Genomic DNA, 25,579 nt, shown 5'->3' with positions numbered 1-25,579 from the left:
GTGAAGAGTTGTGTGGTTGTATAAGAGATGCCTTTTTATTTAAAAAGATTTTCAGTCCGTTGATCTTGTTTTATACATGAATTTTTACATTTTTTTTTACCTGGTACTGTATCTTTAAATTTTGAGCTTTTTGGTGATTCTAATTATGTGATTTCCAAAGTTAATGTCAAAATAACTAACTGAAATTTTGCCTAAAGCAATAATACATTTTTGAAAAAACAAGTGTTTAAGCTGTTTGAATTTAATTTTTTATTTCAGCTGATACCCCTCGATCATCTGCTAGGCCTTCTAAAAGCTCAGTTTCCATAACACAGAAACAGTCTGCCAGATGGCAGGTTGCAAAAGAGCTGTTCCAGACTGAGAGCAACTATGTGGACATTCTCACAACAATTTTACAGGTATGCACCCTGTATTAACACAATATAAATTTTAGAAAAGGTTAACTTTTTCAAGTCTCTGTGTGCTAAGTACACAGTGCTTAACATTCTCTTAACTAAGGAGTAAATATTATTGCAGCACTATCAAAGAAAACTATTAAATAATAAGAAAATGATGATACTCCAATTGATTGAGTTGGTTATGAGGGAACAGTTTTTCTCCCCAAATAACTTTATCAGTGATTAGTAAATTATATTAATTTCCTCAAAAAACTACTTATTTTTCAGGACCTGCCTTTCCAAGCTTTGTGGTTATTTAGTTGTTGTGCTTCTTCAAGTGAAATATTATATTGCTTTAGGAATCGCATGTCATTTTATTGCCAAACTTTCCTTAAACAGAAAATAGTCAGACTTTAGGAGAGAGTTTGGGCTGAAAATACTTTTATTTAGTCTTTTAGATTAAAGAAAGTGAAGTAATAAATTGAGTAAAGGAAATCTGAGAAATCATGCTGTATAAGGAGAGGAATGACAGTGTAAGAAGAGAGAGGCATATCTTTGGCAGACATAAAAAGAGAATGAGTTGAAACCTTGTCTTGTAATTAAAACACTGTATCTGTCTGAGAGTGCAAAGTGAGTGAGCTTTTGTTTAGTACATCAGCTCACATTTTTCATTACAGAAATAACAAATAATGTGCCCTTCTTGCTTAGTAAGCAATAGACATTTTAGCTTAAGAGCCAAACAAGTCTATTTTATGTGTACACTTGTTAAGCATTTTAGGGCTTGTTTGGGTCCTGGAAAACCTTAGAACAAATCTATTCAAATGGTAGCCCACAGGCCAAATGCGGCCCAGAAGCAACCTCCGAGCGGTGCAAGGGAGTCACGGCAAAAGTGATGTCAGAGGTGGAGACAAGCATGGGAAAATACTTCTAAGTACACAGCACTGCTATGGGGACAGCTGTGAATTTCACTGAGAGGCTGGTTATGCTTGTGCCAGAATAATGAACAAAGGGCTGAATATGAAGCAACCAGTCGTCAAAACAAAAGGTAGGCCTGCAAAACATTTGAAATTCCTCTGCCCATCATATAGGGCCCCTGTTATGAAGATATCTGAGCCCTGTGGAATTCAGTTGTCCCTTCTGATTTCATGCAGGCACACTAAGGTATGATTGTCACAGATCTTGTGTTCGTGCATCTTTGCATGCCGTTTCCCTTTTGATTTAATGCATACCTCATGCAAAATGCTGGCCTGTCCATTAGTAAACATCTACGAGTAGTCACCTGCCCGCTGGTTCATCATACACAGTGATGTGACGAAGTCTGCGTTTTAAGGTTGAAGGTGTATTACTGTCGCTTTATCTGGGCTGCCCTGTGATTTACGGCAGACAGTAAACTTTGTTAAAATGGTATTGAAAAATGCCACTTCGTTAGTTGTTGCTTCAGTCATTTTGACGTGCACATATGTTCTGTTACCAATACATTCTTCATCGCTAGTTCATGAACAAAGAAATATGGAAAATGATTTAGTAAAAATAATAGTACAAGTAATAATTCATTATGTGACAGTCAAAAACTCATCTTTAAAATAAATGTACTAATACACATTCACGCCATACATGCCAACCTTGCTCATAAACATTTGCTCAGTTAGTTTTATTTCTGGGGGGAAAAAAACAGGGGAAAGGTGTTGTTGTGGAACTCAAATTGAACCTCTGTCATATGAGTGGTTAAAACCGTGTGAATGAAATAGTTTAAGTTCTATGAAGAAAAAAAAAAAATCCCTTGCCTTTCATGACCACCCCTTTAAATTGTGGGCGGATCTCATATTTCAAAAGGGAAACAAATGTTATTGCTAATACTGTGTACATTTTTGCTTGGATCAGTTGTGAGCAAAGTGGGTTTTTTTTTATTTCAAAAGTGGAAAAAAAAAGTATTGCTACTACCTCAGATTCTGTTCAGTTATAGCTTTCTTGTTTTTTTTTATACATTTTGGTGTGCTTATGTCAGATGTGAACAAATTTAAAAGGGAAACAATGAATATGCATTACTTGTTTTTAAATACGTAAATTTGTGTTGATTTAAAATGTGTCATTACCTGCTACTTACCGGCCACTGAAAATGTCTGGACCTGCTAAACATATTCATTTGAAAATCTGGCCCAACTGAATTTGTAATTGAATAGCCATGCCTGGCAAAGTCATAAAGAATTAAAAAGCCAAAACCCAGTGCCTTAAAAGTCCTGGAAATTCTAAAAAAATAAAATAAAATAAATGTTACTTAATAGTCATGGAAAATATTAAATGGAATTCCAATAATCACAACATTTTGTCATCAAAGCACCCACATCCATCATTAATATAGCCTTGCTTTGTGTTGTGTGTGCAAGGGCATTCACAAACTGGTATAGATATTATTTGTGGTGAGATAGCGTTAAGTGGTACAGTATATAGTTAGGATGGTAATATTAACTGTGCATATTAGATATGTCCTTATAATTTATTGAGGAGTCAGAATGCCAGGAAAATGTGTGTTTAACTTTAAATGTTTGGGAAAAGATTACTATCAAGATTGTCTGCTGGGTACCATTACTGTATGAATATGTTTGACATTAGCAATATGGGTGATGTAATTTTGAAAAGCCAAATGAAAAGAAATAATCATTGTGGACTGAACAAGGAAACTAGAAATCCTGATAAGAAGCTTTTGAGACCTTTTGCGAGGAGATCGCCACATCTGATTGCTGGAATAGCAAGCTGTTCAAGTACCAGTGGATTAGCTGGCAGTAGCATTAGTATGAGCGCTAGTCAAGCTAGTGATACTTCTACAGTACTATACTGCCACCTTTGTCGTCTTATGTGGCTAAAGGCAAATGTCTGAAATTCTCTGGGTGTTAAATATGATGAACAAGTATTATTCATAAAAGTTATGGAGAAGACCTGAGTAGTGTTTTTCGGGAAATGTTTCTTCATATTGAGATCACAGAGAGTTGCACAGTGTGTGTGGATACCCTTACCAAGGTATACCCCATACTTTTCATCCACAATAATTTAATACATAAGATAAGGCAGAATTTTTTTTTGATATCTTATTTGCCTAACAGATACTAGATACACAATACGCTTTCTACATTTTTACTTGCTCTGTTGCATTTGTAAACAGTGTTTGAAAAAAACATGCTTTTTTAAATGATTTATTTTTGTTTTACTTGCCCACATCAAAATATTGTCACAAGCCTGCTTTGTATACACCATTCATCGTCCAGAATTTTTTTTTTCTTTGAAGAAGAAACATTGCATACAATCAAGTCGAACTTGTACAACAAGAGAGAAAAAGAGTATTAGTAAAAATAGAGAATAAAAGGGGACATGCCCCCATACAAATGTGTATTCTATTTGTCTGTTTTTATTTTCTTCAAATTAATCTTGCCATATTTAAAAACCATGTAAACAAATCCTCCAATTTCAAATTGTATGGGACATCAGACCCACTTACTTATAAAAGTTGGACTGAGATTCTTCCAGTTAAGCAAGAATAATCTATGTGTTTGTGGTATGGTATATACAATTACAATCAATTTGTCCCATCTCCACTTTAAAACCACCTGGGAGTACACCAGACACAGCTATGTGGATTAGGAGAGATTGTGTTTGATAAGAATTCAAATATTTTTATCTAAAATGTTGTTAATTTGGTGCTTTCTCAAAACATTGGCCAGTGAGGCTATTGAGAGATTGCAATACTCCCAGGTTGGATCTTGCCCTGGATACATTTTGGACAATTTTAAACAAGATTAATATGATCGATATAAAATTTCAAGTTGAATTATTGAATGTTTTTGTGCATATAGAGTTAGTTTATTCTATGCATGGCTGCCTTTCACTATTTTTCTAAAATAATAATTAAACAATCCTTGTCCCACCATACCTTTGGAACTTTGAAAGAAAGAGACTGAGATGGTTTTATATATTGTTGAGATGCTGTCTGAGTCTTCAAGACTGATCAGTATTTCTTCAGGAATAGAAATGGGTGGAAGGTATGGAAAATTGGGTACTTCTAGCAAAATTTGTGTTTTGAAAGTAGTGGGGAAATTTTGTTTGAGTAGTTAAATTTGAAGTGTAATTGATCATAAGATGCAAAAACATTGTCTTTTTGTGTTTTAATCCCAGGTGATTTTCAGTGATTAAGTAATATGTACATTTAGGAGGATTGAAAATGGTGATATCATGTAGAAGAGCAACATATAAAAGCTTCTTTGCCTTGAAGTGCATCCTGCATTGTTTCCGTATTCCAAGTGATTGATGCACAGTTGGATTATTGGTATAATAATGACAATAAGTATTTACTGGGGCACAAAGCAGGACATATAAAGAAGTACAGCAAAATTTTATCCCCATTGTAGACCAGGATTGTGTACATCAATTTGTGTCAATTTCCAGGTCTTTATAGCTTGCTTATTTGCCTCCCAATAATAAAACTGAAAGGTAGGTAGTGCCATGCCTCCTTATTTTGGTCTTTGTAGAGTTGTCTTTTGATTGTGTGGACATCTCAAATTCCAGATAAAAAATTGAGTCTAGTTCTTAAAGAATGATTTGTTAGTGTAAATAAAGGTACTTTGAAATCGAAAAAGAAGCATGAGAAGGATGTTCATCTTGACAGTATTGATTTGTCCTGCTCATGTGAGATGGAGGGTATACCATCTTCACTTTTTTTTTCCTTTTTTTTTCATGCTGATAGCAAAATTCTGTTGAAAAAGATCTTTAATTTACTTGTGAGGTTTACCCCTAGATATTTAAACTGTACAGTACTGATAAAATGAATGATAGATGTCTAATGTAGAATAGTAGTGCAGTAGTAGTGTGCTGGAAGATCCACTGGAAAAGGCATACTTTTATTTACATTGATTTATAGTCCTGATATATTTTGAAATTCCACTAGTTCATTTAGGACTAATGTTTGTGGGTCTGGTATGTACAATTCATTTCATCTGTGTATAGTTATATTTTCTGTCAGAGTCCATCTCCTTTAAATTCCTTTACCTCTAATGTATTTAAGAAATGAATGGCCAGTGTTTCAATGGCGATTGCAAAAAGCAATGGTGACAGAGGACACTCTTGTAAAATACCACATTTTAGTCTGAAGTAGTTTCAGGTAACCTTGGTAATACTGGTTGTGGCTTCTGGACTGGTGTAATATAAATACAATGTAACCTCATTTATATCTGTGTTTAAAATGTAGTCGCCCTGCCTGGAGTTGCATAAGTAGTGCATAACTACTCTTACCCTGGTTAAATGGAGTGAGCTTCAATGTCATTTTTTGTAAGGGTTAGCAATTTAAAATAGGCCATGTGTCTGAGTTCATACAGTTGTGTTTTTATTAGGTTTATGTAATTTAGCTGTGGATATTTAGAACATTTCCTGTGTTATTAAATAAATTGCTTCTGCTCTGTAATTGTAGTTTACCAAGCATTGTTTGTTTTAGTTTTTTTGTATGCTGTTGTGGTAATGAATACATGAAAGCTTCGCTTTTTCTGCCTCCTTATCTTTTGACTGATATATTATTCATGCAGAGATGTACTTGTCATTGAAGTAAACAAATCAAACCGATGTTGCACAAATTGGGGTTACATGAAACTTTGGCAGAAGAAACTTCATAATATTATTGATTTTCTAATTAGTGGGTTATTGTACTATTATCAGTCTTGTATGTGACTGTAAACGTGCTGATTTCCTTTAAAAAGCTTTTATCTGTTCTGTGTGCTGCCATGTAATGTCATTGCCTGCCTGTCTCATTAAGGTACACTTTATCTACCAAAGGGAAGGACATTTGGATATGTGTTTTTAAAGGAAATGACAAGTGGTAGACAATAAGAAATAGAAAAACATGTACAGAAACACTCTCACATTTGCAAAATACATCAAAGATCTGGTTTATCTGCAATGATTTTGTTGATTTTTTTTTTTTTTTACTATTACACAGTCAAATTCAATTCCTGGAGTTACAAGTTTTAGAACAAGCTCTGTATATAACCATTTTAAAATAGTGCAAACCTTCCTTTGCAATTTAATTTTAGCCTGAAAACATTTATATTTCTAGTATATTTCTATTATAAACTTTTATCTGTTCTTGTATCATTTGAGTAAGTGGGAATGTAGTCTTCCAAAATTAAATTTTGATTTCTTAATATTTGATTTTGAACTTGGAAAAGTGAATAAAATTAGATGTTACACTGTTAATTTCCTGCAATAAAGCATTGATGGGCGCAGTGCAATTTAATTTTCTTATTTAAAATTGTGAACATTGAAAATAATGCCTACGACTTGCTTGTATTCTAAATATGTAACATTGTACCTTCTAATTATTTAAGTATAGGGTGGTCCAGATCTAATTATGCAATTTTCATTACACTATAACTTAAGTTTGTTACATAGAAAATCACCTGAAAAATTCCAGACCATTGAGAAGTGTGCGAACTGACGACATGAAGAATCGTCTTCGCGCCAAACTGGAATCATCCCTGCATAAATCAAAGTCATCCAGACGATCTGGATCTGCATAATTAAATCTGGACCACCCCGTACAGTTAACATGTAATACAGAGTCTGCTCTTGGTGAAAGTTGTGTTGAAAGGTTTGCTCTTGTAAAGTTGTATGCACATTTTTGTACTTATAAATGTAATAGTTACAACAGATCTGTATTCTATGAAGGTTGTGTATTTTAAAATTGATAAATGGAATTGCCGTGCAGCACTTTTTGACTTGCACGGTAATATGTGATTTGTTTTTTATAGGGTACTCAGTTTGTTTAATGGAAATTTAAAAAATGCCTCCCACCAAGTTGCTGCTACACTAGAAATTAAGCAACACCTTTATTTGCACAGAATGAATTTTGTAGGTTTTTCAGTTCAATTTACTCTTCAAAAAATTAACAATTCATTAAAAAATGATTGTTTACTGTATATTTTAATATGCTGTTTAGAATGTTTGTTAAAACTTATCTTTTTCATAAATGTTTTAATTGTATTCATTTTATAGTTATTTAAAGATCCATTAGAGAAGGAAGGGCAGCTTGGTGGACCTATACTTGCACCAGAAGAAATAAAGACAATATTTGGCAGTATTCCCGATATATTTGATGTACACACTAGAATAAAGGTAATATACAATTTTGTTTCATAGCTTGTGGAAATAGTTTATTAATGTGTAAAGGAAATGTCGTTTACAACTTCCTTTAACCATGGTAAGCATATTTTAAGATAGACTGACTGTGTTACAATTTTTACTTAGTCAATTTTTTAATGATGTACTGTAGTTTATTTGATCATGTTTTTCATGTTAAGATGTCCAAAAAATATTTTAAAATTTTTTTTTTAATTTCCAGGTTGATGTATTTGCCAAATTGCACTGAAGGAAAGTTTTTAAAAGTTGATGTCTGTCGTAGGCAGTTTTAAAGATGACACTTTTTAAAAATCAAAAAGTATATTTACAGGGTCAGAAGTATGCACCTCTTAAGTTGAGCCGACATATCATAAACATTGGGGTGCAGGGGGAAAAATAGACAATATAAATAATAACACTCGTTAAGACACTGTAGGCTACATTGGAATTTGTATATTTAATTTTTATTTCTAGGAAATATTTGTGCAGGATTTGGAATAATAAAAATTTTGATGTCATTTTTTTTTTCTTTTGTTTCTGGTGCTTCATTTTTCATAACACAACTCCATAATATCAGTAATAATAATAAAAAATCCTCCAGATAAATTGGCATAGGAAACACAAGAAAGTTACACTATCAACATGAAAGGCTGACAAACTTTAGGCTAGAATGTATTTCTAAAGACTGATTTTTGTGCATATCAAATTACAAAGTTGTTCCAAACAAGATTACATTAAAACTAGCATTAATATTTGGCAAATACCATACTCCATTGCTCACTACCATGCATGAATCATATTTCATTGTTTAAAAAATTTTAGTTTCTTTAAATAGTATGGAATGTGGTGAGAATATTAGGCTATTCAGTTTATTTCAGCGGCCTAAGCTAAGCTTATATGTTTGAGGCAGCTATGGTAAGATTATAATTTTGCTGTCACCTTTACTCTAGGCTACCAGTTATGCTGAAAAGTTTGTTCAGATCCACCTTTAAAAGTCAACTGTATAATGTACAGACTTAGATGAATATAATGTGTATTTTCAGTTATCACTGTAAATCACTGCTCTGATCTGTTCATAAATACCCATGTCTGAATCTGCTAGTTAGTTCTAAGTGTTCTCTAAGATTTTTGAAAATGGTTAACTGTGGAGGATGGCTTGGGGTCTTTACTATTCTACCACAGTATGTGTTTTAAATCCAGAACATAAGGCAGCTTGGTGCCAGTAAACTTCTCTGCTGACATCATTACCCATTGCATTCCTTTTGTAGTCTTTAAATAAGCAGGTTCCATTCCAGGATTTTATAGAAAATTAAACTGCAAAGAAATTAGTAATAGTGATTTGATCATTAATATACCAAATTGTGAGTTTTTTTCTTTAGCAATTTTGTGTTGTTGTATTGTGTTTTTCTAATTGCTTTTTTCTTCTAACTAGTCTTCACTTTGTCTTTTATTATAGAATGAACTTCAAGAACTTCTAATGAGTTGGTCAGAAAATAAAAGTATTGGTGAAATCTTCCTAAAATATGTAAGAAAGTATTAATGTATCTATGTTTATGAAACAGGCCATTATATAACATGGATTTTAAATATTCTAGGGAAAGTGAAGTCATAACTATTCATTTGCTGGACTAAAATTAAAAAGACAAACTCTTAATCTCTTTTTTTCAATTTTTGTCCCCCCAATAGTCCAAGGATTTGATTAAAGCATATCCACCTTTTGTCAATTTCTTTGAAATGAGTAAGGAGACAATTGTCAAGTGTGAAAAACAGAAGCCACGGTTCCATGCTTTCTTGAAGGTATGTTATTTTATATTATTCTCTGCATTTTTCCTCCTATTTTACTTTACATTTACAGTTTTATTTATAGTAAATATAACTTTTAATATGCAGCGTCTTTAAGCAATTTTTTCTGATAAATTTCACATCTGGAAAATGAGAATTGAAATACAGTATATGGACTTTATCAATATTTAATAATGCATTATTATTGTTTTTGATTGAAACTGGAAGCATGACATACAATGTAGAAATATGTAACGATGTAAACAACAAATGTAAGTCTTCAAAAAAGCTAATAGTTTTTCTTTTAAAGTGATTTCATTTAAAAGTGATATAATCTATTATTGGACATATACAGTTTTGCTCATTATGTAATGCATAGAGTACATTGTTATTCAGAGCACAAATATTTTCAATGAAACCCTTCCATTTAAGGGTCCAATGTGATAGATAGTAATTACAAATATATGATATTTTATCGTGAAAGTGTACACCATAGGTAGTCAAGCACCATGGGATTCTTTTTTTTTTCTTTTTTTTTTTTTTTTGCTGGTGGACAACTTAATTATACAATTGCATAAATATAGTTCTTGAGCTTACAAACCTTATACATGTACACCTTGCAAAATTACCCCCAGAATCCTTAGGCGTGCTGCACACTGCTAAGACAAATCTCAAGGGCCGAGCACAGATAGCTTAACAGTGACTGACAACAACCCTCCTCTCAGTTTTTTCCCACTGCAAGGTCTTGAACAGTTTCTACTAGGTCCTTGCTACCTAAAAATGATTGCCCTGTACTGTATACCATAACAAAGACCAGGACCCTGCTCCCTTCATGATCACTGACCACTTTCTGCTCCTAATTCTCTACATCTGAAAGGATTTAACCTGAATGTGCATGCTGATTATGTTACTGAACCTTTGATTACTTTAAAGATCCAGAAGATTACTTGTAGGTGTAAATGTGGATTATTAAGAGACAAGGGCTTCCACCTTAACCTGATTATGTCTGTACCAATAAACACACTGACGGATTATACTTTATTCTCTTTTAGTTAGTATTGCCTAATTTTATTTTTATATTTTTTCTTTTTTCTTCATCTTGTAAAGCACTTTGAGCTACATCATTTGTTTGATAATGTGTTATATAAATAAATGCTGCTGTTGCTGTCTGTTGCTGGCTAATTTTAGAGGTGGCTAGATTCTGTTAATCAGTGACAGTGTTTTCCTGTTTTTTTTTTTTCTTTTCTCTCAACTTCTTGGATTGATTTCTTTTCTGCAACCCAGCTTTATTGTAGTCAAGCAGTCCATAAATGTCAATACATGGTTTTGCTTACTGCATCTGCTATTTTAAGATTGTGTGTTATTAAATTCAGGGCTAATAGATGTCTTTGATTATTGTCACTTTTACCCCATTAAGGAAATAGTTCAGAATTACAGATGTAATTCATGCAAGCTTCAAGAGTTTGATGTCCCTAGTCAGCTGTAAGCTGCAATTGTTTTAACTGGTGTCACACGTTTGAATAAGGGAGTTAGAAATGATAGCAATATTAATCTTTAATAAAGCCTCATGCATACATAATCCACATAAAGAAACAAAGGGTTTGCATTCATTCTCAAATATATTAGACAGGGCTGGAATTATTTGCTGAACCATCCACCCATCAGTTTTTTAATCACCTTATCTGTATCCTATGGTTAACTTACAAAGGTAACAGAGCTGCTCCATATGTTCTTAGCAAAGTAGCATTTACCAGATATTCATGTGGTTCATCTCATAGTAATTTGAAACATGATGCAAATCTGTGTAATGGTAAGACTTGTAATATGTTAACTAAAGGTGTATAAACACAGACATGCAGTTTGCAGTGCTCCTTAACCAACATACAGTAGTTTGCTGTAGAAAAGTAGGTGACAAACACTAAATATTTGCTGTTTTTTTTTTTTTTTGTTTTGGAAGCCAGAGTGCCATCATTTGATACTACTACTAGCATGACAAAAATCAGTGAAAGTACATATGACACCTAGTTGGTAAAATTATTGTGATAAAAACAGGACAGGGTTCAAGTAATGGAAGGTTTATGAACTAAAAAATAACAGGTTCTCACTTCTATCAATACTTTTTCTTTCTCACCACTTCACTGCCATCCTCCGGTCGAGAGTTGCTCCATGTCCTCCTAGCTCCGACTTGCCTGGATAAGCGAGTACAGTCTTTCTTATTAAAGACCCAGGGCCACTGCCCAAAGGAAGCACTTTCAGTTTATATAGAAGTCCTGCATTTTGGAAATCAAATCTCCCTGCAGTGTCCCCTTGAAGCACCCACAGACCCCTGCAGGTCTGTGCTGCCGGAGTACAACTCCCAGCATTTCCTTCTGGTTCCTGAATGGGTGCTGATATGGAAGGCTGTTGCTGTCTAGTATCTGGGGGTAATAAACATCCCCCAGGGACAGTTCTTCCCTGTTTTATAAGAATCATGGAAGAATTCATTGTTTTTCAGTTCTGAGATTTGATTTACAAAAGTAATCTTACATATTTTTATTTCATAATGTGAGCAATCAGTTGTATCTTTTAGCCACAAATTTAGACCCTGCTTTAAGTTGGCAGATTCATTGAGTGGATGGATAAAAAAAAATCTTTAGATAAATACATATATTTTTGGATAGTAGTCAGTTTTGAATATTCAGCATTAACTCTGCTTTTAGGGTCTGATACAAACACAAAGTTGTGATTTTTTTTTTGCAACTTTATATCATCTACTTTATGCATTTTATTGGCTATATGTAATAAGTGGCTAGAAAAATGTTGGTCAGACATGCAAATAAGAATTTGTTGTTACTACTACTGCTACATAAAGTATAGCTTCATGAATAAAACTTTTATAAAAGCATACATTGTACAGTGGTGTGAAAAACTATTTGCCCCCTTCCTGATTTCTTATTCTTTTGCATGTTTGTCACACAAAATGTTTCTGATCATCAAACACATTTAACCATTAGTCAAATATAACACAAGTAAACACAAAATGCAGTTTTTAAATGATGGTTTTATTATTTAGGGAGAAAAAATCCAAACCTACATGGCCCTGTGTGAAAAAGTAATTGCCCCCTTGTTAAAAAATAACCTAACTGTGGTGTATCACACCTGAGTTGAATTTCCGCAGCCACCCCCAGGCCTGAGTACTGCCACACCTGTTTCAATAAAGAAATCACTTAAATAGGAGCTGCCTGACACAGAGAAGTAGACCAAAAGCACCTCAAAAGCTAGACATCTTGCCAAGAGCCAAAGAAATTCAGGAACAAATGAGAACAGAAGTAATTGAGATCTATCAGTCTGGTAAAGGTTATAAAGCCATTTCTAAAGCTTTGGGACTCCAGCGAACCACAGTGGGAGCCATTATCCACAAATGGCAAAACATGGAACAGTGGTGAACCTTCCCAGGAGTTGCCGGCCGACCAAAATTACCTCAAGAGCGCAGAGACGACTCATCCGAGAGGTCACAAAAGACCCCAGGGCAACGTCTAAAGAACTGCAGGCCTCACTTGCCTCAATTAAGGTCAGTGTTCACGACTCCACCATAAGAAAGAGACTGGGCAAAAACGGCCTGCATAGCAGATTTCCAAGACGCAAACCACTGTTAAGCAAAAAGAACATTAGGGCTCGTCTCAATTTTGCTAAGAAACATCTCAATGATTGCCAAGACTTTTGGGAAAATACCTTGTGGACTGATGAGACAAAAGTTGAACTTTTGGAAGGCAAATGTCCCATTACATCTGGCGTAAAAGGAACACAGCATTTCAGAAAAAGAACATCATACCAACAGTAAAATATGGTGGTGGTAGTGTGATGGTCTGGGCTTGTTTTGTTGCTTCAGGACCTGGAAGGCTTGCTGTGATAGATGGAACCATGAATTCTACTGTCTACCAAAAAATCCTGAAGGAGAATGTCCCGCCATCTGTTCGTCAACTCAACCTGAAGCGATCTTGGGTGCTGCAACAGGACAATGACCCAAAACACACCAGCAAATCGACCTCTGAATGGCTGAAGAAAAACAAAATGAAGACTTTGGAGTGGCCTAGTCAAAGTCCTGACCTGAATCCAATTGAGATGCTATGGCATGACCTTAAAAAGGCGGTTCATGCTAGAAAACCCTCAAATAAAGCTGAATTACAACAATTCTGCAAAGATGAGTGGGCCAAAATTCCTCCAGAGCGCTGTAAAAGACTCATTGCAAGTTATAGCAAACGCTTGATTGCAGTTATTGCTCCTAAGGGTGGCCCAACCAGTTATTAGGTTCAGGGGGCAATTACTTTTTCACACAGGACCATGTAAGTTTGGATTTTTTTCTCTCCCTAAATAATAAAAACCATCATTTAAAAACTGCATTTTGTGTTTACTTGTGTTATATTTGACTAATGGTTAAATGTGTTTGATGATCAGAAACATTTTGTGTGACAAACATGCAAAAGAATAAGAAATCAGGAAGGGGGCCAAATAGTTTTTCACACCACTGTATATACCCAAATAATTTAAACATGCCACTTTAAAAAATGTTTTAAGTATGTTCTGTAATGAAAAAAAAAGTTATTGTTACTGTTATTTCATAACAGTTAATATTAATAGTGCTTGCCGGCTGGACTGTCACAAAAATACCAAAGAAGGAAAAATGATAGGCTTTGCCTATGCAGAAAGGTGCTGACTGATCACCTCAATAGATCAAATACAAAAAGAATGTGTACCTATGTTGATATTTATTAAATAAGGTTTTAGTAATTACCTCTGTTCATAAGGTAATATGAAGTACCTAATACAAATAGTTTAAAATACTCAGTGCACCCTAAGTAAACAGTCAGCCATCTGTACAAATTGACAATATTTCTTCATTTTCATCTTTAAGTTAAAACGATTATCTCAAAATAAAAACTACTTGAGTTGAGGTAAGTGACAAAACTTAAATAGAAATAGTCAAAAAAAAAACTTACCTGAAACAAAACAAAAAATAAAAGATTAAATCAAAATAGTATAGAAATCAAAACTAAAATAAAATTGAACGAAAATAACTTGCTCTTGGAACAAAATTATACTTGTACAAAAATCACTGTTCAATTCTTTTTAATTTTGATTAGCTTATTTATATAGTGGCTGTTTTTTTATGATTCATATAAACATTTAGTAGAGCAAGTCTGTACGAAATTGTTTAATACCAAATTCATAATGTTTAAGTTCTGTGAAGCTAAAGCATTCAAGCAATTAATTGATAGCTAGACATGAAGCCCCGTTACAATAACTGGTGCTAGAACAGTATTGCATAAACATTAGTAGGAATAGTCTATATTAAATGGCAAGGGACCTTGACCTCATTCTGTTTGTTGTCTTAATTTTAAGGGACCTTGACCTCATTCTGTTTGTTGTCTTAATTTTTTTGTTAAAAATATTTTTGCAAGAAGCCTAAAGTAAAATAATATTAAAAATAAAATAGAAATGTATATGACAATACAGTAAGTATAATTAATATTGCCTTAGTGTAAAACTTTATAACAATCTGTGATACACAATATCTGAAGAAGATATTTAGGAAAATGTTTTTATTTTTTTACCTCAGGAAATTTTTCAATAAAATTTCATTATAGACAACATTGTTTGTAAACACTCTTGTTCAGGACCATCTACAACGTTGACAACAAAATCTGTAAAACTTCTAACTCTTGATAATGCAACATATAACTGACCTTGGCTGAATACTGGTTCTGACAAGTAAATGGCAACTTTTTCTAAGGTTTGCCCTTGAGCTTTCTTAATTGTTATGGCAAAGGCTAATGTAACTGGAAATTGTCACCTTCTTATGGTAAAGGGTAAATTAGTAGAGTATAGAGCCAAATCAATAAGGGGAATATTCTGAAGCTCATTTTCTTTTTTACAATTGATCTATTTGCTTGTATTTTTCTTTGTCTTTCAGACTTTCTTTTGTTGATGTTTATTTGCTGAGCTGACTGTTCTTCCAGGAGATGTTGCTTATATACGATTTGAGTGTCTGTGTCTTTTGTCCTATTTGACGTGTCCTTTTTTTTTGGGTGGCATGTTGTTAGTGGATAGTTAGTTAGTAAACATGCACTGGGCAGTATGCGTGGCGTCTCCCCAGCAATGGATTTTATGTGCGTGGCCGCGACTACCCAATCAGCACTATCCCCAGCAATGCTGTCCTTTATTTGCTTATCATGCGTGGCCGCGGCTACGCCATTCACTGTGTGCCCAGCTTACAGTGTGTGTGTGTGTGTTTGTGTGTCCACGATGCTGGTCGTGCTTGTCGCACCGAGCCTCGCGCATGCGCACTTCACCAAAAGACACGGACACCTGGACGCACATAGGGGTTTTATTAAAGAGGATGATAATGATTAATATGCCTATAGAAATTTGGTTTTATTGTTTTGATTACAGCTGTCTCTTCATAGTTTTATTCTTTCTTTTCATGTTTATTGTTAGTGTAAATGTTTGGAAATATTTGTGTTTTTAAACTCTTTTATATTGCTTATTGTTAGTGTTCTGTTAAAACAACCTTGATGCTAATTTTAGATTAACCAGGCCAAACCTGAATGTGGGCGACAGACCTTGGCTGAGTTGCTTATACGTCCTGTTCAGAGACTACCAAGCATTGGTCTTCTTCTAAATGGTAATGTAATTGTTTTTTATTTTTAAGATATTCATTTTTTATTGCATCCAGATTTGACCTTAAATGTAATGTTGTAGTATGAATTGTCAAGTTAATAAGATTTGAATTGTGAAGTGTTTTGTTCTTAGTTAAAAATAGTTTATTTTTAATAAATTAGAGAACGTTTTGATATTAGCTACTCTACATTAAATTTATGACATCTATACTAATAAAAGGCAAAGCCCTCACTCGCTCACTCATTACTAATTCTCCAACTTCCTGCGTTTCATTTCGAAATTCTACGCGTAATGGTCATAACTGGAACCTATTTTTCTCCATATACTGTAATGGACTTTAGCTCGATGGCCGTGGGGGACGGAGCTGCATTTGACATCATCATGCCTCCCACGCAATCACGTGAACTGACTGTGAACGTAGAAAAGAAGGAAGAGCTCCCAAAGAGCGCTGAAGAAAAACGCTGAACACTTTATTCGCGAGATACGAGATAAGTTTAATGAGAAGACACGAGGTATAAACAAGACTTTGGATTACTTTGTAACGGAGTTAAAATTGCTGTAGCAAGAAACTTTTGTTAAAGCAGCATCACACAAGAGAGCAGCTCACGTGAACTGACTGAACGCAGTACGAGTGATCACTTCCAGGCATCAAACCTGCTCAAAAAACACATTTGAAAACGCATTACACATTTGACAAGGTGGGAAAAGAATATGCTCCGAGCTGAGCTCCACAGCTAACGCGGTCTTGCGGAAGTAACTTCGTCACGCTGCCACCCTTTACTCACAGAAAAATCCACAAGTTAATACACACGCTGTCTCTAGAGTTTCTCCACACTCAATGTATTCCTCGCATCCCCATTACACCCTCTGATCTCCCATTTCAATTCAGATGCCTCCAATTTCCAGTAAGGCTCTGCTTCGCGATAAGAAGTAATAAGTCTCAGGGACGGACCCTACAAAAGGTTGCCATTGATTTCAGGCAAGATTGCTTTTCTCCTGGACAACTATACATTGCATGCTCAAGAGTGAGCTCGCGCAGCTTCGTCATATTACAACCAGAGTGCTGAACTGACAACGTGATATATTAAGAGAACTATAATAATCATAATAAACGAACAATAAAACAGCGGAGAACCCGTGGATTAAATAAAAAGGCAGCTTCCTTGGCAAAGCAAGGAAAAAGGATGGCTTTATATGTTGTTCGTTTATAAAACAGCGGAGAAGCTGTGTAAAGGCTGCTTCACAAAAAACCAGCGGAGCGCCTTATATGAGCAGGCAGTCAGCTAAAGGGAATCGATAAATATCTATAATCGTAATAAACTAACAAAAAATAGCGTACAAGCCGCGAATTAAATAAAGGAAATGGGTACCTGCAGTAAAGTAAGTCTCGAATAGCTACACAGTAACTATAACAATCGTAATAAACGAACAATAAAACAGTACAGAACCGCGAAGCAAGGAGAAACGATGGCCTTATATGGTGTTCGTTTATAAAGCAGCGGAGAAGCTGTGTGAAGGCAGCTACACAAAAAAACAGCAGAGCGCCACACTGAATGTATTCCTCGCATCACCGTTATACCCTCTGATCTCCCATTTCAATTCAAATGCCTCAAATTTCCAGTAAGGATCTGCTTCACGATGGTAATAAGTCTCAGGGACAGACCCTACAAAAGGTTGCTATTGATTTGAGGCAACATTACTTTTGAGAATGCAACGTATAGTTTTGTCTAGGAGAAAAGCAATCTTTGTGCACAGCTTGGTCATATTACAACCGGAGTGCTGAACTGACAACGTGGTATACAAAGAGATCCTTAACAGATAGTTATTGGTATATTTTCCTTTAGTTTAAAAAGGTTTTCTTCTTAATAAAAATTTAAAAGCAGTTCTTCGTATATATATATATATATATATATATATATATATATATATATATATACACACACACTGCTCACAAAAATTAAAGGAACACTTTTTTTTTTATTGGGCCTGGCATGAAATCAATTAAACCTGTCTGATAATTTTCTGGTTGGTTAAGCAGCTGAGGTCATTGTTAATCACTTTCAGCTGTATTGGTGTTCATGGACTTAACGACAGGTGCACTAAAGTGGCAACAATTAGAAAACCCTCAAAACAGGACTGGTTTTACATGTGGAGGTCATTTCAAGTTTCTCCCTCTTGATCTTTTTGGCTGGTTTTCCACTCGTGCTAGTTTTGGCTTGAGTAATCATCTCTACTGGCAGTATGAGGCGATTCCTTAACCCTACAGAAGTTGCACAGGTTGTCCAACTTCTCCAGGATGGCACATCCACACGTGCTGCAGCAAGAAGGTTTAATGTGTCTCCCAGCACAATCTCCAGAACATGGAGGAGATTTCAGGAGACTGGCTGTTATTCTCGGAGAGCTGGACAGGGCCGTAGAAGGTCCTCAACCCATCAGCAGGACCGATACCTGCTCCTTTGTGCAAGGCGGAACAGGCTGAGCACTGCTCATGCCCTACAGAATGACCTCCAGAGGGCCACTGGTGTGAATGTCTCTACCCAAACAATCAGGAACAGACTTCATGAAGATGGCCTGAGGGCCCGGCGTCCTGTAGTGGGCCCTGTGCTCACTGCCCAGCACCGTGCAGCTCGACTGGCATTTGCTCAAGAACACCAGAATTGGCAAGTCCGCCACTGGCCCTGTACTTTTACAGACGAGCAGGTTCACCCTGAGCAGCTGTGATAGGCGTGAAAGAGTCTGGAGAAGACAAGGAGAATGATATGCTGCCTGCAACGTCATTCAACATGACAGGTTTGGTGGTGGGTCAGTGATGGTCTGGGGAGGCATATCCATGGAGGGACGCACAGACATCTACTGCGTAGGAAATGGTGCTCTGACTGCCATAAGGTATCGAGATGAAATCCTTGAACCCATTGTCAGACCCTACGCTGGTGCAGTAGGTCCTGGTTTCCTCCTAATGCATGACAATGCCCGGCCTCATGTGGCAAGAGTATGCAGGCAGTACCTGGAGGATGAAGGAATTGAAACAATTGAATGGCCTTCACGATCCCCTGACTTAAACCCAATAGAACATCTGTGGGACATTATGTTTGGTCCATTAGGTGCCGCCAGGTTGCTCCTCAGACTGTACAACAGCTCAGGGATGCCCTCATACAGATCTGGGAGGAAATGCCACAAGACACCATCCGTCATCTCATTAGGAGCATGCCCCGACGCTTGTCAAGCATGCATACAAGCTCGTGGGGCCACACAAGATACTGAAAAGCATTTTGAGTAGCAGAAATTAAGTTTTGAAAAAATGGACTAGCCTGCCACATCTTCATTTCACTCTGATTTTAGGGTGTCTACACAATTGAGCCCTCTGTAGGCAGAAAACTTTTATTTCCATTAAAAGACTTGGCATCCTTTTGTTCCTAAGACATTGCCCTGTCGTTATTTGTATAGATATCCAACTTCATATTTTCATATTGAGATCTGATGTATCTAATGTGTTTCTTTAAAGTGTTCCTTTAATTTTTGTGAGCAATATATATATATATATATATATCTTCTATACTAATAAAAGGCAAAGCCCTCACTGACTCACTCACTGACTGACTCGCTCACTCACTCATCAGTAATTCTCCAACTTCCCGTGTAGGTAGAAGGCTGAAATTTGGCGGGCTCATTCCTTACAGCTTACTTACAAAAGTTGGGTAGGTTTCATTTCGAAATTCTACGTGTAATGGTCATAACTGGAACCTATTTTTTCGTCCATATACTATAATAGACTTTTGCTCGATGCCCGTGGGAGGTGGAGTTACGCCTCCCACGTAATTTAGTGCCTGCCCATATAAGGCCCTCCGTCCGTCAGCCGCAATCCAATAGAAACACTGCCGCTAAATATTCACGGGTGAAGGACTGTGCTTATGCAGAGGAAGATGAGCTGGTCAGGGTGGTGTTTGCCACAAACTCAGTGAAACTCCGAGAGAAACTTTTAAGTGCCGAGTCTTAGCTAACATTAAATACAGCCATGGACATCGCACGAGATGGCACCAGCACAGCTGGGAAACTTCGATGCATGTACACCGAGCGGCTCACGTGAACTGACGCAGTGCACAGACAAAAAGCAACAGTTCCAAAGAGCGCTGAACAAAAACTGAATTACACAATTGAGAAGGCACAAAAAAATATGAAGCGTCTGATACATACAAGCATATTCATAAGTGCAGCTACTGTGGAAACAAAGCACACGGTGGAAAAAGTCAATGTCCCGCTAAAGGAAGACAGTGTAAAAAAAAAAAACCCGTGCATGCAGGGTGTCACGTCTCAGATAAAGAGGAAGACGAGCTGTTTATTGATGCAGTAAGAAATGAATCGATTAATGAAACCTGTTATCTTTACAACGACTGACAAACACGGAATGTAACTTGAACACAACACATCCTACAAATACGAACCTAATTGAAAGAAATAATAATAATCAAATCGTGCATGACAGCAACACTCATAGCACTCACAAAACAATCACTGTATATTGACAATCATGTTACGTTATTTTTAAAATGTTTCCTTTTCTTAGCACAAGCACAGCTGAGAAGCTTCGATGCATGTACTCCATAACACGTTAAAAAATAACGCATTTAATCACACTTTCAATTCCAAGCAAAGGGGAACTTTTGTCAATTCATGATTTCCTGGTACATCGATTACATTGATGCACACATCAGAGCTACAAATATGTTAGAGTCGAAATAAAGCGCATTCCTACGACTGATCGGAGGAAAGTTTCATTTCAAAAGACTACCCGATGGAAGCCTTGATAAAAGCATGGTTTTGTGCACACTGAAAAGCAAGCAAAATTAGATGCATTACAGAAAGCGGACTTTGTGGCTCTTACTGGGGATCATTGGACTTCCATGACTGTTAGTAATTCTAATTACTGTACATTTAATTACAAAATGTTCAATGATCACACTGTTTTAGCCTAATGTACAAAATAATTTTGGCTAAGGTTACTCAGAGTTTAAAGATGAGGCTGGTCAAATTATCTTTTATGTTTCTGACTTATTTTTTTAAGAAGAAAAACTGAAATTATGTTGAAATTTTGGTTGTTATTATTTAAAGACAGTACCATTCTGAAAATGTACTTAAAGTACTTCAAGTACCACTTTATTTTTAAGTCTGCCCAATTTTAGCCAGGGATGATACTTTTGTTTCTGTTTTGAATTGAAATGCAGTTTAAAAGCATTTTTTTTTTCAGCAATTAAAAGAGCTTGAGTTTACAATATTCATGTCCATATCTATTATTTGATTCTGTCGCCCACTAAAACCCTTTTAAATGGGGAAAAAAAAAAAAAAATTGCGATTTGGGGCAAATTTTCTTGTGTGATTACATACGATTAATCAAGATTAATTATTACACAGCCTTTAATTAATTAGATTAATTTTTTTCATCGAGTCCCACCCCTAATATATTTATTTAGATTTGTGTATATATATATATGTATATATATATATATATATATATATATGTATATGTATATGTATATGTATATATATATGTATATATATATGTATATATATATATATATATATATATATGTATATATATATATATATATATATGTATATGTATATATATATATGTATGTATATATATATATATATGTATATATATATATATATATATATGTATATATAGTGTATATGTATATGTATATATATATGTATATATATATGTATATGTATGTATGTATATGTGGATGTATATGTGTATGTATATATATATATATATATATGTATATATATGTATATATATATATATATATGTATGTATGTATGTATATGTGTATATATATATGTATATGTATGTATATATATGTATGTATATATATATATATGTATGTATGTATGTGTATATATATATATATATATATATATGTATATATATATATATGTATGTATATATGTATATATATATGTATGTATGTGTGTATATATATATATATATGTATGTATGTATATATATGTGTGTATATATATATATATATATATGTATGTATATATATATATATATATATATGTGTATATATATGTGTGTATAAATATACTAATAAAAGGCAAAGCCCTCACTCACTCACTTACTCACTCATCACTAATTCTCCAACTTCCCGTGGGTGGAAGGCTGAAATTTGGCAGGTTCATTCCTTACAGCTTCCTTACAAAAGTTGGGCAGGTTTTATATCGAAATTCTACGCGTAATGGTCATAACTGGAAGCAGTTTTTCCATTTACTGTAATGGAGATGAGCTTCAACGCCGTGGGCGGAGTTTCGTGTGACATCATCACGCCTCCCACGTAATCACGCAGTACATAGAAAACCAGGAAGACCTCAAAAAGCGCTGAAGAAAACATGCATTATATAATTGAGAAGGCAGCTAAACAATAAGAAGCGAGCAGTGACATATACAACCATATTCATGAGTTCTGCTACTTGAAACAAAGCACATGTAAACCTACACTTTAAATTAAGTTCATAGACAGGCTGACGCTGGCGGTTGTAATTTAGTGCCTGCCCATATAAGGCCGTCCGTCAGCGCAATCCAATAGCAAACTGCCACTAAATATTCACGGGTGAAGGACTGTGCTTATGGAGAGGAAGATGAGATGGTCAGGGTGGTGTTTGACACAAACTCAGCTAAACTGCGAGAGAAAGTTTTAAGTGCCAGGACTAAGGTAACATTAAATACAGCCATGGACATAGCACGAGATGGCACCAGCACAGCTGGGAACCTTCGATGCATGTACACCGAGTGGCTCACGGAACTGACGCAGTGCACAGATAAAAGCAACAGTTCCAAAGAGCGCTGAACAAAACCGATTACACAATTGAAAAGGCAGCAAAAATATGAAGCGCCTGATACATACAAGCATATTCATAAATCCAACTACTGCGGAAACAAAGCACACGTTGGAAAAAGTCAATGTCCCGCTAAAGGAAGACAGTGTAAAAACCCGTGCATGCAGTGTGTCAGGTCTCAGATAAAGAAGAAGACGAGCTGTTTATTGATGCAGTAAGAAACGAATCGATGAATGAAACCTGTCATCTTTACAACGATTGACAAACACGGAATGTAACTTGAACACAACACATCCTACAAATACGAACCTGATTGAAAGAAATAATGATAATCAAATCCTTGATGACAGCAACACTCAGTAACACTCACAAAACAAATACTGTATATTGACAGTCATGTTACGTTATTTTTAAAATGTTCCCTTTTCTTTTCTAGCTTTTTAACACACTACTTCTCACTGATACGCTGGTATATATATATGTATATATATATATCCCGATCTACATACTCGAATAATGGATACTTTATTCGCCATCAATGATTGTTTTGGTAAAGCCATACTCAGTGTATTCATTAGATGAACGGTAAAAAAGTAAGAGCAAGGGGAGGATGACTTATTGAGGCATGCAGGCTGTAGTGCGCGTCAACTCTATCTGAATTGCGATCACATTTGAAAAATATATCTTTTCAAGTTCTATTTAGTCCATATGTGTCAAACTCAAGGGTCAGGCCACATCCGCCCGGCGTAATTATATCCGCCCGAGATCATTTTATATACTGTATTATTGTTATTAAAGCCCGGTATATGAAGCGCTGGTAACACAATAAACTACAGATCCCATAATGCAGCGCTTCAGCTGCCTTGCCAACACTTACCGCTAATCAAGTCTACCTTATGATGCTGCAAGTTATTGCGGCTAGCTCACACGATGCTGAAGAGAAAAGTTGATTCTGAAAATAGAGCCTTTAAAACCGATGGGAGGCTGAGTATATGTTTACTGAACCCGTGTGTCTCATTTGTGGAGCTAATGTGGCTGTAATTACAGAATTTAATCTAAGACGGCACTATGAGACAAAACATCAGGGTAACCTGAATGCAATGCAGAAGATACAGAAAGCAGAAGAATTAAATAAGAATCTGACACTTCAGCGGACGCTTTACCCTGCACAATCACAAAGTGATTTCAAGTGAAGCTGCTTTTATGGGAGACACAAATGCACCAGTGCACCTTGCCCCACTTTCCCTGTTGCCAAGTAATGTTAAACCAAGTCGTCACTACGGTGTTCCCAAATACGCACTTTGCTGATAAACTGAGCGCACTGAGTTTGCACGGCGCTTTGGTGACTTTGAAGAACAAAAAAAGTCCGTCTACATGCGCTCAAACCTCGTGCATGTTTGGTAGCACATATCTGTGTGAGAAGCTCTTCTCAGTGATAAAGACTAACAAAACAGCATACAGGAGTCGCCTCACTGATGAGCACCTGCAATCCATCCTGAGAATCTCCACAACACAGAACCTCACACCAAACAGAAACGAACCTGTTGCCAAAAAAGATGCCAGGCGTCCAGCTCTAAAATGACATATGAGCAAAGACAACTGAATGATTTGATTTGTTATTGCTGAAAGGAACACATTTTATTTATATTTCCAGGTTTTGTTATGCAGCATGTTCATATTTGAATTTGTATAATTTTGACAGGATATATTTTTATAGAGAGCAAAATATTATAAGTTGTTTAAGGTTTGAGTTGATTTATTCACGAATAATATTCCTGTCTGTTTTTACCATTCCTACCAAAGATATTTCTGTCGACTAAATAAAAATTCCTTCTATTTAAAATTTAAATAGAACTTGAACAAATACGTTAGTTCATAATATCCACGCAGACTTGCACGTAAGAGCGGGAGTTATCAGTTTTAACAAGCAGCGTATTGCACTGATACGAAATAGCTTTGTGTGTATATATGTAGATATATATGTATGTATATGTGTGTGTATATTTATGTGTATATGTATAGATATGTATATATACATGTTTGTGTGTGTGTGTAAAAAAATATATATATATATATATATATATATATATATGACAGCAACACTCATCACTCACAACAGTGACAAAACAATTACATTGACAATCATGTTACATTATTTTCAAAATGTTTCCTTTTCTTTTCATTGCTTCTTTAACACACTACTTCTCACTGCAAAGCTAGTATGGTATTTTATAGTATATATATATATATATATATATGTGTATATATATATATATGTGTATATATATATATATGTGTATATATATATATATATATATATATATATATGTATATATGTGTGTGTGTGTGTGTGTGTGTGTGTATATATATATATATATATATATATATATATATATATATATATATATATATATATATATATATATATATATATATATATATATATATATATATATATATATATATATATATATATATATATATATATATATATATACATATATATATATATATATATATATGTATATATATATATATATGTATATATATATATGTATATACAGTGGTGTGCAAAACTATTTGCCCCCTTCCTGATTTCTTATTCTTTTGCATGTTTGTCACACAAAATGTTTCTGATCATCAAACACATTTAACCATTAGTCAAATATAACACAAGTAAACACAAAATGCAGTTTTTAAATGATGGTTTTATTATTTAGGAAGAAAAAATCCAAACCTACATGGCCCCGTGTGAAAAAGTAATTGCCCCC

The 25,579-nt window shown here is 35.0% G+C and overlaps 1 protein-coding gene across 7 annotated transcripts in view; it reads left to right on the top strand.

Annotated features, from left to right (window-relative positions):
• The window catches only part of ect2 (epithelial cell transforming 2), an 86,325-nt gene that overhangs the window by 25,130 nt on the left and 35,616 nt on the right, over window positions 1-25,579 (top strand). For all 7 annotated transcript variants that reach the window (XM_039759028.1, XM_039759023.1, XM_039759013.1 and 4 more), the window contains 5 exons: window positions 259-398; window positions 7,407-7,526; window positions 8,986-9,054; window positions 9,216-9,326; window positions 15,876-15,972. In XM_039759028.1, the coding sequence (XP_039614962.1) occupies window positions 259-398; window positions 7,407-7,526; window positions 8,986-9,054; window positions 9,216-9,326; window positions 15,876-15,972 (537 nt within the window). The remainder of the gene's footprint in view (window positions 1-258; window positions 399-7,406; window positions 7,527-8,985; window positions 9,055-9,215; window positions 9,327-15,875; window positions 15,973-25,579) is intronic.

The sequence above is a fragment of the Polypterus senegalus genome, chromosome 1 (genome assembly GCF_016835505.1).
Source record: "Polypterus senegalus isolate Bchr_013 chromosome 1, ASM1683550v1, whole genome shotgun sequence".
Lineage (NCBI taxonomy): Eukaryota > Metazoa > Chordata > Cladistia > Polypteriformes > Polypteridae > Polypterus > Polypterus senegalus.
The sequence above is the reverse complement of the archived record's forward strand: the minus strand, read 5'-3'. Positions and strand labels throughout refer to the sequence as shown.